Source organism: Cibotium barometz, chromosome 54 (genome assembly GCF_041138505.1).
Source record: "Cibotium barometz isolate CiBa-2024 chromosome 54, ASM4113850v1, whole genome shotgun sequence".
Lineage (NCBI taxonomy): Eukaryota > Viridiplantae > Streptophyta > Polypodiopsida > Cyatheales > Cibotiaceae > Cibotium > Cibotium barometz.
The window spans coordinates 16,526,311-16,543,496 of NC_141099.1; the positions used below are offsets into that span (position 1 = coordinate 16,526,311).

At 45.9% G+C, this 17,186-nt stretch overlaps 1 protein-coding gene across 1 annotated transcript in view; it reads right to left on the reverse strand.

The window, feature by feature from the left end:
- Window positions 1-13,671, reverse strand: part of LOC147607894 (protein PSK SIMULATOR 1-like) — a 219,970-nt gene extending 206,299 nt beyond the window's left edge. Inside the window, exon 1 of the mRNA XM_086790057.1 lies at window positions 12,962-13,671. Within this exon, the coding sequence (XP_086646183.1) occupies window positions 12,962-13,219 (258 nt within the window). The 5' untranslated portion in view covers window positions 13,220-13,671. The remainder of the gene's footprint in view (window positions 1-12,961) is intronic.
- Window positions 13,672-17,186: the final 3,515 nt, after the last annotated feature.

A 17,186-nucleotide genomic window follows, 5' to 3' on the forward strand; every position in this document is an offset into this window, starting at 1 on the left:
GTGCATTGGAGATCCGACAACGAGAAGACGACGCCATGCGATGCGTGGAACACGAGTGTTACCTCAGAGCTTTGGACGCCAGATTGACACCGGCGGCGCCCTCGAATCATTTTCCCGAGAAAATGAACTTTAGTAAGTATAATGGTAAACTCGATCCCACAACTCTCTATTCATGGTTACATCAATTCGAAGCTTACTTTGCCGCAGTTAGAAAAACAGATACTGACAGAGTGATCTTAGCCAGTTGGTACTTGGAAGGTGAGGCCATTCCTTGGTGGACTCAGTGGGCTCATGCCCACACCAGAGCAGGTATGGCAGCTTATGTGTGGGACGAGTTTGTCCGCGACCTTAAGCAGTGGTTTCTACCGCCCCACTACCTTGAGCGACTCGAAGACGAGTTCAGGGAAGCGCGTCAGAACGCGCAACCAATCCTTCAGTTTGCCAATAAAATTTCGACTTTATGTCTGCAATTAGGCTTATCTGATACGGACAAGAAAGGGTAGTTTTTGTATGGCCTGGACACGCAAATCCAATGGGAGGTGCGTATGTTTAGGCTAGCCACCTTTGAAGACGCACTCTCGCTTGCGCAGAGTGCAGAAATGAAACATAATGGTGGCAAGCCCAAGACTTCCCAGCCGACTTCTCCCAGGGCTAACGCCTCGGGGGGCAAAAGCCAGAACCAGACGGGGTCTTCCCCAGGACAGAGCCGGGGAGCCTCTGGCTCCAAGAACTCGAACAATGCGTCAAAGCTTACTCCAGACCAGAAAGCGGAGGCAGGCAAGACTGGTGGCAAGTTAAGTGCTGAGGAGCTTTCTCAGTACAAGAAGGAGGGTAGATGTTTCTTTTGTCATACAAAAGGACACACTTCTCGGGATTGTCCGAAGAAGCCTCCAAAGCCTGTTGCCGCCGCCGCCGCCGCCGCCACCTCCACAGCTTCCGTGGTGAGCTCAGCTCCCACACAGACCCCAGCGGCTACCCCTAGTTCTTCAAACCGTGGTGCTTCAGTTGGAGCAATTATTAGCCGGGAGCTCGAAGATAAGCAACAGAGCGCCCATGACCAGGAGTATGAGCGCAACAATTTGCTCAAGTCCTTTGGCTACATAGGTGGCCAGAGAGTCGTTGTCTTGTTTGACAACGGCAGCACGGAGGATGTGGTCACGGAACAGGCCACTAGGCGTGCCCGTTTCGAGCTGACTTCGGTGGACAAACAGGTTGAGGGTTTTAGCACAGGTATGACAATGAGCGTCAAGTATGAAGCTCTAGGTGCTAAGTTAGTGATTCAGGGCATAGAGTTTGTGCGTGACTTTATGGTTGTCCCTCTTGTAGGAGCAGACATAATTTTGGATATTCAATGGTTTCACAAGTTTCTTCCTGATGTCAAGTGGGACAAGCACACGTTCCAGATCAATCGGAATGTGTCAAATGCCCCGGTGACCATTAAGTGTAAGCCAGGAATTTCGAACTTTCCGCTCATAAGCCACTTGCAGGCTAAGCGAGCAGTCAGGAAAGGCGCACAATGTGCGATGATTTACATCCAGACAGCCCAGACGGTAGCCAGTGCTTCCGAGAAGTACTCGGTTCTCCATGAAAAGTTCCAAAAGATTTTTATTCGGGACAGCCTCCCTCCCCAGCTCCCCCTGTCCAGACCAGAGGACCACAAGATTGACCTCCTCCCAGGCTCGGAACCCCCGAGCAAGTTTCCGTATCGCCTTTCTAAGGCAATGACATCGGAGTTGGACCGCCAACTCCAAGAATTGTTGCAATCTGGCTTCATCCGCCCCAACGTGTCGCCATTTGCAGCGCCGATCTTGTTTATCAAGAAGAAAGATGGGTCTTCCCGTTTGTGTGTCGATTATCGTGCACTCAACAAGCTGACTATCAAGAGCAAATTCCCGATGCCTCGAATTGACTATATCCTCGAGAGGCTGAATGGAGCAAAGGTGTTCTCAAAACTGGATTTAAAGAGTGGGTACCACCAGGTACGGATTGTGGAAGGGGACATCCCCAAGACAGCCTTCCGTACGGAACGAGCCCACTATGAATTTGTGGTCATGCCATTTGGCTTGACGAACGCCCCAGCTACATTTAACCGCATGATGATGCGTGTTTTCCGGGATTTGATTGGAAAGTGTGTGTTCATATTTCTGGACGACATACTCATATTTTCAGCTACGGTTGAGCAGCATGACATTGATGTGGAGAAAGTCCTTAAGTTGCTGGAAAGCAACGAGCTCTATGTCAATGAAAAGAAGTCGGAATTTTATCTGTTCCACGTGCATTACTTGGGATATATAATTAGTGTTGAAGGCATTCGACTTGATCCGGCTAAAGTGGCCGAGATTGTCAACTGGAAAGTACCTCAGACAGCCTATGACATTAGATCTTTTGTGGGTATATGCTAGGCATACTCCACTCACATCGACAAGTTTTCTGACCTCTGAGCAGATCTCACCGATTTGCTAAAGGGAGTGAAGACAAGACGGCAAAAGATTCGAATGACTCCACAAGCGTTGGAGGCATTCCAGAACCTCAAGGTGGCTTTTGTCAGAAGCGCCTTGTTTAGCACTTGCCTCGTGGGACGAACCATTTCAAGTGATCATCGATGAGAGTAACATCGCAATTGGAGGTGTATTGCAACAGAATGGTCATCCAGTAGCTTACATGCCCGCCGAGAAGAACTACTCAATCTATGATCGTGAACTCCTAACAGTTATACAGGCCTTGAAACATTGGAAACATTTTCTGTATGGCCGTGACTTCGAGGTTCGCACTGACCATCAGGCATTACGTTGGATCCAGACAATGCCAAGTGCACAGTGGAGTGATCGACAACACCGCTGGAGTCGGATATTCCAGCAGTTCGGTGGTATGATTGAGTACCTTCCTGGAAAGGCCAATCCAGTGGCCGACGCTTTGAGCAAGAAGAGAGAAGTGTCTACGATTCAGACCACTAGACTTGACCTTGTTGGTACAGGACTAGAGGACATGAAGCACACGTACGCGGATTTCGAGGAATTCAGTACACAGTGGGAACATGCATTGGATGCCACAAGACCATGCCACTTTCTGATACGCAATGGTTGGCTTTTCTACAAAGGCCGACTGTGTGTCATGAAGTCGTTCAGGGCAGCTCTTCTCCATGATGCCCATGACGCCATTACAGGAGGTCATAGGGGAATGAATTCGACTTTGGAGAAATTAGAACGGCAATACTATTGGCCAAAGATGAGGCGTGATGTGTTTACCTATGTACAACGCTGTGACATTTGTCAAAAGGTGAAAGCTCCTCGTGGAAAGAAGATAGAGTTGTTACAACCCTTGCCAATTCTTCAGGGTCCTTTCCAGGACATTTCGATGGACTTTGTCACAAATCTGCCTCCCAGTCCGAGTAAGCGTAATACGCAGTGCTTAACTATTGTTGATAGGTTTAGCAAATTTGTTATGCTTATTCCTTACAGGGCCAAAGTGACCGCCGAGGATGTTGCCAGTTGTTCATTCGGCATTGGTACCCGATTGGCGGGATTCCTAGGACCATAGTGTCAGACCGAGATGCCAAGTTTACCAGTCATTTTTGGAGGGCATTGTTTGATAATTTTGGTACTAAGTTGAATTTTTCTAGTGCATTCCACCCACAAACAGTCGGCCAGACAGAGATATACAACCAGTTGGCCTTTGATGTGCTGAAGTGTTATGTCCACGACCAGCAAGGTAAGTGGGAATCGTATTTGCCTTTAGTTCAAGCTGTTTTGAATGATTCTTTTTCTTCAGCTATTGGCAGGGCTCCATATGAGGTAGGGTTTGGAAGACCTTTCCAGTCGTTGTTAACCAGGACTTCGTCTTCAGTACCGGAGGTGAACAGAGTGACGGAGTCTTACCAGGAGATCTTAGAGTCAGTAAAGACAGATTGGCTAAAGCGCAAGAGGCCTACACTCGACAAGCCAATAAAGACCGAAGGGATATGAAGTTTTCAGAAGGGGATTGGGTTTATCTTCGGACAATGAAGCAAAGATTGAAGCAGGTGGGCAAGCGATGCCCAAAGCTGTCTTTCAGGAGCTTCGGACCTTTTCCCATCAGGAAAAAGATTAATGAGGTGTCTATGCAGTTAAAGCTACCTCCGAGTTGGACAATGCACGATGTATTTCATGTCAGTTGGTTAAAGCCATATGCAGGTCCAACCCCTTCAGAGGTCAAAGACGAAGCGGAACCAGACATTGTGGGATGAAGCAGAAGTTATGGTTCCAGAACAGATTCTTCTGCACCGTTTCAAGCATGGCTCAGGCCGAAGACTACGACAGTCCCTCACGAAGTTTCGGGACCGAGGAACCCATGAAGCGGTATGGCTTGACAAAGTTTTTCAAAAACTATCCAGCATTATTGACGGATTATTTGGAGGCTATGCAGCTTCCGTCAAGTTAAGCAGAAGGGGATGTCATGTGCATCCCGCACTTGGATGCCACGTAGACATTTCTGTACAGAAGGTGCAGGACCTGGGATGGTGAGCTGGTCCCATGTGAGCCCACTCCGGGACGAGTCAACCAGGGATCCATCTCAGTCGTCTGAGGTCAGGTGTGCATTGTCCTGCACATGAGTCCAAGGTCAGGTGTGCACTGTCCTGCACATGAAACAGTGCCAGTCCGCGCTGTGAGTCTCCCTCTAGAATGATGTCAGTGGTTCTGTGTATCTAGTATGGTACCGTATGCCAGATCACTGAGTAGATAGTGGTTAGGACAAGAGGCCAGCCCATAGGGCTACCCCGGATCTTAGTGTGGGCATGGCAATGGTGTGGAACCACCCCATGAGGGCCAGGAAGGCCCAAGTTGAACCCACCAGCCATGGAGGGGCTGTAGGACAGCCCTGGGGCAAGAATAAGGCAGATTCCAGGAGATTACAGCCTTTACATGGCTGTAGGGCAAGTATGGGGCAGCCCATACGAGCTACCCAGCCCTTGGATTGTGGGCAAAAGCTCTGCCCAGCCCTCTGGAAGCAGGCGCATCATGCCCAGCCTCTTAGGAAAAAAACGCAGCATTTAATGAGATTTAATTCAGCATTTAATGCTGAATTTCCAATCGTGGGACATTTCTAGGCTGGCCGACTGCTCCTGATGGGGTAGTATAAATAGAATTGCCCATAATCCCATTCATTCATCTCATTCTCCACCAAGAGCTCAAGCATAAGAGGCTAGACAAAGCCAAGAGGGTGCTAAGCAAAGGGGTGAAGGATTCAGGTCAAGGGCAGGGTATTCCCAGCCAAGAAAAGGTCCAAGATTGCTGTATTTTCTTTCAGATTTTCTCATCATTCTAATAAAGCAAATACACCATCCGTGTTGGGGGCCCTACAGAGGGTAATTGGGACCCAATACTGTGTCCTCTCCACCTCTCCCTCTCTCTCTCTATTTTCTGCACATCTCCTTTCAGTTTGTGCGTTAATGTCCGTCGCGAAAAGAGTGCTAAATTCTGAGTATTGAAGTTACCGATTCTTCTCCGAAGCTTCCGCATATATCTTTCTTTCTTTCTTTCACGTTCCTTCCACCTCATGTCTTACGGATCGGGTGGTTGATAGTGGTACTACTCACATGACTCCTGACAAGACCATTCTTCACGACATTTCTCCCAGCTCTTCGACGGAGTCCATTGGTCATGCTTCCAACTTGGAGGCCTCTTCAATTGGTAATGTGCAACTTAACTCTTCCTTGGGCCAACCTTCTACCATTCGCTAATCTAAAATCATCAATCGGAACCCATAGTGAAGGAAACGTTGACCTCATTGTCATGAGCATCAGTCTCTGTGACCTCAACCTGCTCATTCTCCTTCTCTTGTTGCTCCTCCCACTCTACAAAAAGGATCAGCTTTTGCAATCACCCCCTTGCCCAACATACGCAAGTTGGCACTTACAAAAACCAAATCAAGGTCTTTTTCTACACCAAGGCGGTTTCTCTTCTTTGATGCAATGTGACTATAGGAGCTCCATAGTTGCTCCAAACAAGAGAAGGTCACAACCTGGCTGAGAATGTGAATAACCAACTGCTGTAACTCTCGTCCATCTCATCCAAAATCCTACCACCACAAAGCTTCCCCAACCCGAGTCCGATCCTCCTATCCATCGGGCAACCATACGTGCCACAAAAAGATCTGTACTCTACAAGTGAGTCTCTTATTTTGCGCCTTGCACTAGGCTTTGGCACCGATCTCTCTAGGACAATCCGCCAACCACTGTTCACCTCTCGATCATTTTCTTGACCCTTGCCTTGAAACTTGGGGTCCAAAATGTATGCTGCTGCATGCAAAGGAGAATGATATGCATTCCATCTTTTGACACAAAGATCCTGAACCATCTCATACTTGCTCTTGATAGTGTCCTCATCCTTGTCATCATGATCAAATTGCTCTTGCTCTTTAATGGGCCCTTTCAATTGCTCAATCATCTTGTCCATGGCCTCATACACTTTCCCAATGCATGGCTTCATGCCATCCACAAGCCTCAAAAAATGCATTATGGGTTGCACCATTGCATCAATGCGACACACATGCTCCCAAAACTGAAGATCTTCACCATCATCTTTGCATTTTCACCCTCCAGTAGTAGAGGCTAACGGAGATGTAGTTGTAACGTGCGGAAGCTCTGGGTAGTCTTCTTTCAGCCCTAAACACTCTTGGAAACCTTCTGATGCAAAAACGCACCATCTGATGCAAAAACGCTGGTAGAGAGAGAGTAGAGAGAGAGAGTGAGAAGTGCTGGAATTTCAGTATTTACTATGGTACAAAAAGGTACATATCTTTGCAGCCCTTGGCTGCCTCCTTGAAAAGGTGATAACACACCCAAAACTGCCCTAGACTAGGACTCCTAATGACTCATACCCCTAGTGGGTTGAATGACTCAAACAAAGAGCAAGTGTGCCTTTATATAGGCCTTGGAGCATGTGGGAAACTGGCCGACTGCTGGTCGGCGAGTTACTAATTCATAAAATCAATTAAATGCAGCCGACTGGGTCTTCTGGATGCGCTTGCTGCCAGCACCTTCTGTCCTGCAGCCGACAGCCCTTTGGTACTGCTGATGTCATCCTCCATGCAGCCGACAGCCCTTCTGATCCATGCTTTGCTCCAAGTCCTGCTCCATGTCCATCTTCTACTGGTTCATAGTCTTTATCTGCTTGCCCCTTCTGGATTTAGTCTTGAGAAAGTCCATGGCATTGCTGATGCACATGACATCCCCCTCTGCTAAACTTGATGACGGGAATCCAACCTGCTCTTGGATGACTGTCATCATCCCAATCCTGTCCCGAAGTCCCTCTGTCATCTTCCATCCCTGGCAAACCTTTTTCTCTAAAAATCCGGTCTATTTCTCCAAACCACTCTGTCTCTGATGAAGATCTATGCATCTGGTCTTCCTCTAGTCCACAATCCATTCCTGCCCTGACTCTGAACACCGTCTTGGTCTTCGTTCCTGGAACTGAGTCTGGCACTCTCACATCACCCTTGGAGGATCAACCTCCCTTGGGACCGTTCCCTTAGAACCTATCTGGCTCACGGAACTGCCAGCACTGTGGAACACCACCAACAAACCTCCTGGGAGTTCTTCCCGATCTGTGTTCCCGCCTTGGGCTTCGAATCCGTGTACTTTCCTGTACCTTGGACCTGTACACCATCATCTGGGACTGAATCAGTGTTTAGCTTTGCTGAGCCTGATGCTCTGATACCAATGTAACACGCGGAAGCTCTGGGTAGTCTTCTTTCAGCCCTAAACACTCTTGGAAACCTTCTGATGCAAAAACGCACCATCTGATGCAAAAACGCAGGTAGAGAGAGAGTAGAGAGAGAGAGTGAGAAGTGCTGGAATTTCAGTATATACTATGGTACAAAAAGGTACATATCTTTGCAGCCCTTGGCTGCCCTCTTGAAAAGGTGATAACACACCTAAAATCTGCCCTAGACTAGGACTCCTAATGACTCATACCCCTAGTGGGTTGAATGACTCAAACAAAGAGCAAGTGTGCCTTTATATAGGCCTTGGAGCATGTGGGAAACTGGCCGACTGCTGGTCGGCCAGTTACTAATTCATAAAATCAATTAAATGCAGCCGACTGGGTCTTCTGGATGCGCTTGCTGCCAGCACCTTCTGTCCTGCAGCCGACAGCCCTTTGGTACTGCTGATGTCATCCTCCATGCAGCCGACAACCCTTCTGATCCATGCTTTGCTCCAAGTCCTGCTCCATGTCCATCTTCTACTGGTTCATAGTCTTTATCTGCTTGCCCCTTCTGGATTTAGTCTTGAGAAAGTCCATGGCATTGCTGATGCACATGACAGTAGTGAACTCATCACTAATGAAAACCTGCCTCAATGCGGCACTACATGTACTCAGCTGGCCCAACATCAGAAAGTTAACGCAAACCATGTCTCCGAGTACTTCAAGAGCTGCTTGCTTGATTTCTTACTAAACTCGAGTAGAAAGAATTGATGATTCAACACAAAAGTGACCATGTGACTTGCCCTCTCAGTGATGGGCGCAATCCAAGGCAACTTCCCTATATCCTTCAGCAAATTATTGAGGCAATGTGGCATGCAAAATGACAGTCACATGTGGATACATCCCTTCAACAATGGCACCTCCTGCCTTGTTGGCGGCCTCGCCATCCACAACAAGGTCACTACCAACAAACTCTATTGCCTCTGTCCACTCTAATGCAAGCACATCAGCACTCTTCCCAATCCATGATGCATCATGCGACGAAATGAAATACATCTCTCCTCGAGAATAGGCCACTACCCCATGGATAGACCTCTTTCGTGTATCGCTCCATCCATTAGCAATGAGAGACACTCCATTCTTTTCCCACATATGCTTTGTGCTCTTTGAAGCTTGCTCTACAACACGCCTCTCTCTCAAGAAGAGTGGTAAGCAAGGTCTCTCAGGATGGGGGAGTGTAAGATGGACCATACTCGCCAATCTTCCTCACCATAACCTTGAAGTACTTAGCTCTAGCAGCATGGAAGGCAATATGATCATGAAAAAAGGCACAAGCCACTACTGTATCAACATCCTCCTTTCTCTTGGGATCCCATTTCTGATCACGGGTACTCTGTCAGCGTGCAGGACCTGTGATGGCATGCTAAAGGACACCTGTGTTGTGGACGATGTATGGCTAGCTGATGAGGCTGACGCAGAAGATCTAGAGCCTCTACTACATGCCTCCGATACAAGTGGCCTGACAAATGCTGCGGGGTCAACTGCCACACAGAACGTGCCGCCCTCCTTGCTGTAAAGAGAGACGCTTGTGCTGCAGCCCGCTCTAAGAGCTCCGTCTTCTTCTCTTGGCTTACATTTGGGCAAAACTGCACACTCATGCCCGGACTCATGGAGAAGGTGAGCTCTCACCTTGTTTGCCCCACTTGTTCGTGGGTATGGGCATAACCTACAGCGCCATTGATGTGAACCTCCCCCACTTCCGGGTCTCTGGGCATTCACCTCTTCCCACTAAGACCAATCTGAACCCTTGCCCCCAACACGGGCTGCTGGTGCTCGCGAGGAAGAGGCCATTGAACTTTGAAGGCTGATGGCACTGGGCAGCTTAGATGGAGCTGTGGGCCTGTGGCACGCTCAAGGCTCAAGCCTCAAGAACTTGCACAGACTGCACACTGCAGAGCAGAGATGGAGGAGAGCAAGACTTAAGTATGCACAGCAAAGACAGAGGAGAGCAGAGATCGCTCACACGACAAGCTTTTTTTTAACATAAAAACTTAAAACAAGGCGAAAAAGAAAACATCCCATTTTTTTCCTTCACGTCTCCAAACAGAGCCATCCACAAAATTAGCACGTCCCCTGACAGGGGACAGCCATCCCCTGGTGAGGGACAGAACATGGGGCGTTCCCCCTGCAGAGAGACGCATCCCCACGTGAAAGGGAGGCCGGGATGGCATTCCCCCATCCCGAAGGCCTAGGACGGGCGTCCCAGGTGACTCTAGACCTCTGGCCCCTTTTCTACATGCCTAATGCTGACTTCTACTTTGGAAATGATGAATGACTTGCTTAATGACTGAATGAGGACTGTATGCTTATATATTTTGCTGAGGTGCTGGTCGGCCAGCCCTAGCATTGGACATGAATATTCAGGATTTATTCCTGATAAATACTGCGCTTTGCCTTCTATGCTGCCAACACTGCTGGTCTTCAACTTGGTGCCACCCCACCTGCTGCCTGGACTCCCTTGAAGGCTGCCAACTGCTGTAATACAGCCCTTGCTGGCTGCCGACGGGTCATCCAAACCCTCCATGATGATGATGATGAGCATACAGTCAGCCCGTGGCCATCAAGGTAGGCTTGGGTAGGTCTAGGACTTCGTTAGTCCGTACCCCGCAGTCACTTGAAATTGATGTTTGTGCAGATGTTCAAGCAGCTTATTAGGTCAAGTGTCAGCACAAGACATCAGCATAGATCAACCACAAGTCAGGAAGCCCAAATAACACACTGCAAGACAAACTTGGGCAGGTGGCAAGGCAGGCCACTGTCCCAGCAGGTCAGGTAGGAGGTCGTGGGCTGGTTGAGCAGCCAACCAATAGAGCGTCACACATGCATCCAAGATGGCATCAAGTACAAGACATCAGCACTCCAATTTAAAAAAGGAGCAAAGGCAAGCATTTTGCTACAGACAATTCCAAAACAAGGTATACTCAGGAGACAGGTTGTTTCAGCGAGGAACCTTTCTATGCAGCCAGTTCAATGTGGGTACGCAGGCTAGAGTTCAGCTAGGCAAGGAAGGAGATATCTTCAGGTCAAGGATTCAGAACTACATTGTACTCATTTCGACTCCATAATAAAGCAAATACACCAAAGATGGGGGCCCTTCACTGGGTTATTGAGACCCAACCCGCGACACTGGTATCAACACAAGAATCTTTCAGAGGTAGGCCAAAGCTGAGGATATTTATCAGGCCCACATATTCAGTGTGTGATGATGGTATCTCTTGGGAGCAGAGGTCGACGGACAATTAAGAGCAAAGGACATAACAGAGCTGTGCGCAGGCAGATGCAGAGAGAGAAGTTTTCCAGCCCCAATGGGGAGCAAGTTAACACTTCCAATTTGGACCTCTCAAATGGGGCACATGTTGCATATGCACAAGGATGGTACAAAAGAAGTAGACGATGCAGTTGATGTGAAGTTGACATTTGTACATATGCCACATACCAGGCAACAAACATCAATGAGGAGCTAAACAAGACAGCGGCAGGACCAATCTAGGCAAGTGACCTGGCAAGGTGGTCAAGTAAGTGGTGGAGCCGCAGTGTCATGTGCACAAGGCAGTGCCATGGCTAATCCCAGATCTAAACCCAGGCAGCTTTAGGTGCATTAAGGGCATATAGCATCCAATCGACAGCATATTTCAGTAATGATGTGTCAGTCGGCAGCATCTAAGCACGGTCAGCAGCATCTCATGATCAGTCCGTAGCAGTTATGACCACAAGTGTGAAGCGATAACAGTTTATTTGACATTTTACTCAGTCGTGGGATTAAGTACACGCCGACAGCAATAGAAGGTGGCCGACCAGCAGCAATTCATCATATATATAGACGTAATTCCAAGACATCAGCACTCGGAAGAGAAAGACCAAACGTTTTGCTACAAACAATTGCAAAACATGGTATTCTAGAAAGTCGCTGAGTAGGCAGGTTCTTCCAGCAAGAAACCAATCAGAGAAGCAAGGCTGACTACCATTCAGTCTGGGAACCAAGGCCAAAGTTCAACTACGCAAGAAAGGAAATATCTTCAGGCCAAAGATTAAGAACCGCATTGTACTCATGTAAACTTCATAAAAAACCAAATACCACAAAAGGTGGGGGCCCTTCAATGGGTTATAGGAACCACATCCAATGTTTGGCATATTCTCTCTCCTCTCTCTCTTCTCTCAGTTAACGCACCACAACAATTGCACAAATCAGTAATGAATGTATTAGGGCTTCCACATGTGACAGGTCTTCATCCCTTTATCCGATAAGGCCAACACTCACCTAGTCAACTCATTCTCCAGTGGTATGATACACATCCATGTTGGGGATGATGCATATGACAACACTATCCAGAGGAGATTACAAAAAATCCACATGGGGGGACCACCATCATGCCAGCCATAGTAAATACAGATCGTGAACATGGACAGTTCAGTATCCAGACCCTCGAAAGATGAAATTATATGCTGGCTCTGTAACTCCATTTCTTTGATAGAGAGTGAGCTTACACCCTTAGCTGAGAAGCATCTGCCTTCTTCATCTAGACCCTCGCCAGATGAGATTCTCCGTAGGGGTTGTAGTGAGCTTGCACCCTTGGCTAAGGAGCATCTGACTAGTGCTTTTCTCACATTTGCTATGTTACCACAGATTCAATTTCCCATTTCTTTGTTTGAATAGCATTTAAGGGATGCACTAGGTATCTCCTATTCCGCATTATACTTCTTGGGTCTCATGGACCATTTCTGTTATCACGTAGATAGATAATTCACTTCTCCTCCCTCTCTCTCTCTCTCTCTCTCTCTCTCTCTCTCTTTGTAGCCGTGTTCCTTTGAAAGAGATGAGCTTGCAATCTTGGCACAAGCATATGACTAGAACCCACTAGTAGATTTTTGGCACTTGCTAGTTTAAAGGTCATTAAATATGTTATTCCTTTGTTGCAATAGCATTCAGGGGATGCTTTAGGCATCTTCTACTACAGATTGTGTAAGCGCTGTACTTTTTGGTCTCATGGGCCATTCTGGTCTTCCACAGACCTTGATAAATCAATCTATCTCCCTCTCTCTCATGTTTTTTCCATAATTCTGTCACTTCATGGACGCATTGTAATACTTTTGGTCTCATAGACCCTTCTGTCTTTTATAGACTTTAATAGAACTTTCTTTCTTCATTCTTTCTCTCTCTCAATGGGTGCTGAGATTATCATCTAATTGCATAGCTGAACAATTGAGTAGTTTGGGAATACCTTTGTTTTTAACCGTGTAGTCTTGGTCTTATCGGAGGCAGAGGCGGTGCCGGAGGCGGAGGCAGCATCATGACGGCTGATATAATCACTAGCATACAAATCCACAGGCCCAAGGGGGCCAGAGATGTCTCTTGGGGTTCTGTCAGTAGGGTCAGGCATTCGGAAAAGCCGCTTATGGAGGGGAGAGTGGTAGCCAGAAGCCCATGAACTTTCATCATCAAAAGAGGTACCTTCCTTTCTAGAGTGGGCGGCACCCATAGCTAGCAAACATGCAAGAAAGCCTTCTGCACAAGCAGGCAACGCCCAAATCGCTGTTACGTTAAGGCTCAATGGATGCGCCCTTCGCCCAATTCAGTTATGGTGAGCGCCTGCGTGACCCGTCCTAGTGAATCGCTTCCCTGAACAGAAAGCTGATAAGGGTCAAAGACCTAAGCCGACTGAGACGCGGTTAAACGCGCGCTAACACGATACTGGGCGGTAGATTATAGTATAAGAAATTCAACAATCGCCTCTGTGCCTTCTGACCCATTCTCTCTCTATTTCTATATATGGTAGTAGAGCTCCCGTAGACTAGACTTCGAGCTTCCTTGTGGTATTGGACGACAGCAACGTAACAGGACAGCCCGCTGGTATTAATAAACAACCAACCTTTCTTAGCAACTCTGTGAGTCTTAAGTCCCCATTTGGTTGACGACTTATGAACAGGAGCCCACCACACACACTATGTATCTACCCTTATCATACTCATGAGCTAGCCTATAGTCATGAGATAGCCTATCGTGGCTATAGCCACAGGCACAAGCTCAAGGTTATCATGTGTTTCCTTTGGAGCTTCTCCCATGGGAACCCTTGGTTTAGGGTAGTGTCGCCAATAGCATGATATTCCCCAAAAAGCTTGTCATTCCCCCTCCGTATCTTATTTTTTTCACGGAGCCAAAAGTTTTGCACCGTCTTGTGCTTTTCAATCGCACAATCATTAGGTGGCCTCATCTCATTCAGTAATTTGTATATCTTTTGTGGGATCTTTGATGTAATTCTTTTGGCTACCAAGCGTGCTTAAATTGACAAGCCTAACATAGTGATCCAACTATAATCCAGCCAAGAAATTACTCACATTGAGTTCCCCTTATTTGTGCAAAGACAAACATCTCCTCAAATTTGAAATCAGGGATACATTCAATTTTTTTACATAGCAAAGTACCCATTTTTTTGTTGGATGTCAGTAACGTGGCCTCTTACCCTAATGTTGTGAATACCCCCACAATTCTAGCCATTCATTCTCACAGAGCAGTCAAGCCAGTCTCTTCTCCTTAACAATCATTTCAATAATTGGTATATATGCAATAATGCCATCAAGCAAACCCATTGAACCACTCCAACTACATCATCTACAATCCTAATTGTGCCTCTTTTGGCATATTCCATATTGGTAGCCTAATTGTGCCTCTTTTGTTATCGTTGCACACATTTTTCTTCTATTCATTATTTGAGTATTTTGAGTTCCCCGTGTGAGTGATAGAAGTCCAAATTAACTCTACCAAAACCTAGTTGAACAAGTTGTGTGAAAAGTCCTTCACATATTTTGAGTTACGGGGTAGTGGTAGGTGTGGTAGTGAAGAACATGTCACCATATGCTAAAGAAAAAAGCAGCCACTAAGAGGAGGAGGAGAGCACCAAAGGCTTACTCTTAGAAATGTTAAAAGGGCTTCTATTAGGAGGAGGAGAGCACCAAAGGCTTACTCTTAGAAATGTTAAAAGGGCTTCTATTAGGAGGAGGAGAGCACCAAAGGCTTACCCCTAGAAATGTTAAAAGGGCTTCTATAAGGAGGAGGAGAGCAGCAAAGGCTTTGCATACTGTGAAGGATTTGCATCAGTTCACTCAAAAAAGTTTCTTGAACCCTATCTTCTATCCTAAGTGGAAGACTTCAGTTGAGGGGGGATGGAAAACTTTTAATAACTACACCTCAGTATTGTAGGCAATCCCTTTTCTCATTGGTTTTTTATTATTGTTAGATGGAATACTTGTGTACACTCTTTGATTGATGTTGTAACATTTTCAATTGAGCCCATATACCAAGATGGGAGTCAGACCCCTTCCTATGTCAACCTGTTGTTTCTTCAAATAATCATTCATGATCATGGTAAGTAAGAACCATCACTTCCAAGAGAAAAAGCTCAGCATATTACATGATGGTGATGAACTATATGCCATCACAATGATTGGCCATCTTTATTGATTAATTTTTATATGAAACTCTCAAGGATTTCAATTAGTAGCTCATAAAAGAATGTCAAATATTTACATGGTCTTATGGCTTGAAATGTAGAGATGATATTACGAGTTGTCCATCCATGTGCTTATTGGAGATATTATATTTTTAGCTCTTGATGGGGATTATACTAATTGGCACACATATTAATTTGATACTTTAATCGTTTTCCATGCATGGGTGGACAGACTACCAACTCCCATGTGTTTAGTTGACATTTTGGTTATTTGGTATTGTGTCTTTAGTATTTTATACATGTTTCTCATGATCTAGTTGGGAATTATTGGTGTGACTTCAATTAATTGCTTAACTAATGTGGATTATGTTTGTGAGTTTTAGGTTATGAGTTGTGCGAGAGTATCGACAGAGGTGTCACACAATGCAAGCGTACCTGGAGGCTCCTTGTGCAACAAGGTATAGGCTGCACTCACAATGTCGTGGGGACTTTGCTCCTCCACTTGAGAGTACACACATGCTCGAATCAATAATTATTATAGCTAGCTCACATAAACGGGGTTGTGGTGTGTCACTCACCTCAGATTGCTTGTATTCAAGATTCTCGCTCTCGCAACAAGAAGCCCAGTCTTCGTGAAGAGCACGCAGGAGCTTGATCCGTCATCCTTGTCTCCACACACTCCTCGTAGCTTGATCCTCTCACTCACTCATCACTTACACACACAACAATATATGGGCACACAAGATCTCAAGCACACAAGAGACAAGAATGCAAGAGAATAGAGAAGAGCACACTATATAATGCATAAGAGAATGCATGGTGCGAGTTACATTTTAGGTTTTGCTGGTGACCTCTAGGATTCACAATCTTGGGCGGCCAAAGTTAAAAGTATGGTCCTCGGGCTTATTTGGCTACCCTAGCCAGTGTAAACACCTATTCTAAAGCTAGCACTCTCAACCTAGGATCCAATGGCATGCCTTTATAGACAAGCGGCGATCACACATGGAAAATAATACATCACAAGATACTTTTAAGTGACTCAACTAGCATTTCTGCCAATGACATCAACCAAAGTGGTTGAAAATTGTAGGACAATCAACATCGGTTGTAGAAGTCTCTGGTAGTAGTGCTTAACATGCCCCCCTTCCTGATGTAGATTCTATCCTCGAAAGATGTTGATGAAGATGAGTCGATGTCATATACAAGAAGGCATATTACGGTACTTGCATAAAACATAAGTTAATAAGTAAAAGATGTATTGTAAAAAGAAACAAGGAATGGAAAGAAAAGAAACAAGGAATGGAAAGAAAAGGATGTGCATGATTATAGATTGTTTTTTTTTTGTTATGACTGGTCTAATGTTAATCACGTGTCATACAAAGGAAAGTTACGAAGTCCAATGTAAATTAGAGGTTAGTAATAAGTCTATTCATACTTGAACTAGTCTTTCTTAATCACATGCCTACGGTTATGGTTCAGTCTTAAGGTACTCGGACTTTATGAAGTTAAAAGGTATATGCTAAACCTATTGGTAAGATGGAAGATGATTAGATTTTATTGAGGTGGTTATATATATATATATATATATATATAAAAGGATTAGGCACCAACCCATGGAGACCAAGGTAATGGCCCATAGACCTCCGCCAAGAGTATCGAAGGACTGCCAGGAATCTCCTGATTATGACACTGGCATAGTCTTTTCTTTATTAGGTTATTTTTTACACAAGGCCCTACCCCATGAGGACCAAGAGTTCTACCAGCCTCAAGGTATTGTGAGAAACCAAGAGTCCTACCAGGATCCTACATGGCATCTTGGTCACTTTTTGTTTTGTTTTTGTTTTTGTTTTTGTTTTTGTGTTTTGTGTTTTTTTTAAAATTGATATTGACCTAAAGGATTAGAATATACTTAAAGACTTCACTAAAAGCTGAGTGGGAGTACATGGCATACTCCATCAGCTATTTCGAAGGTCAATCCAGGGACAGATAGGTTTATTAC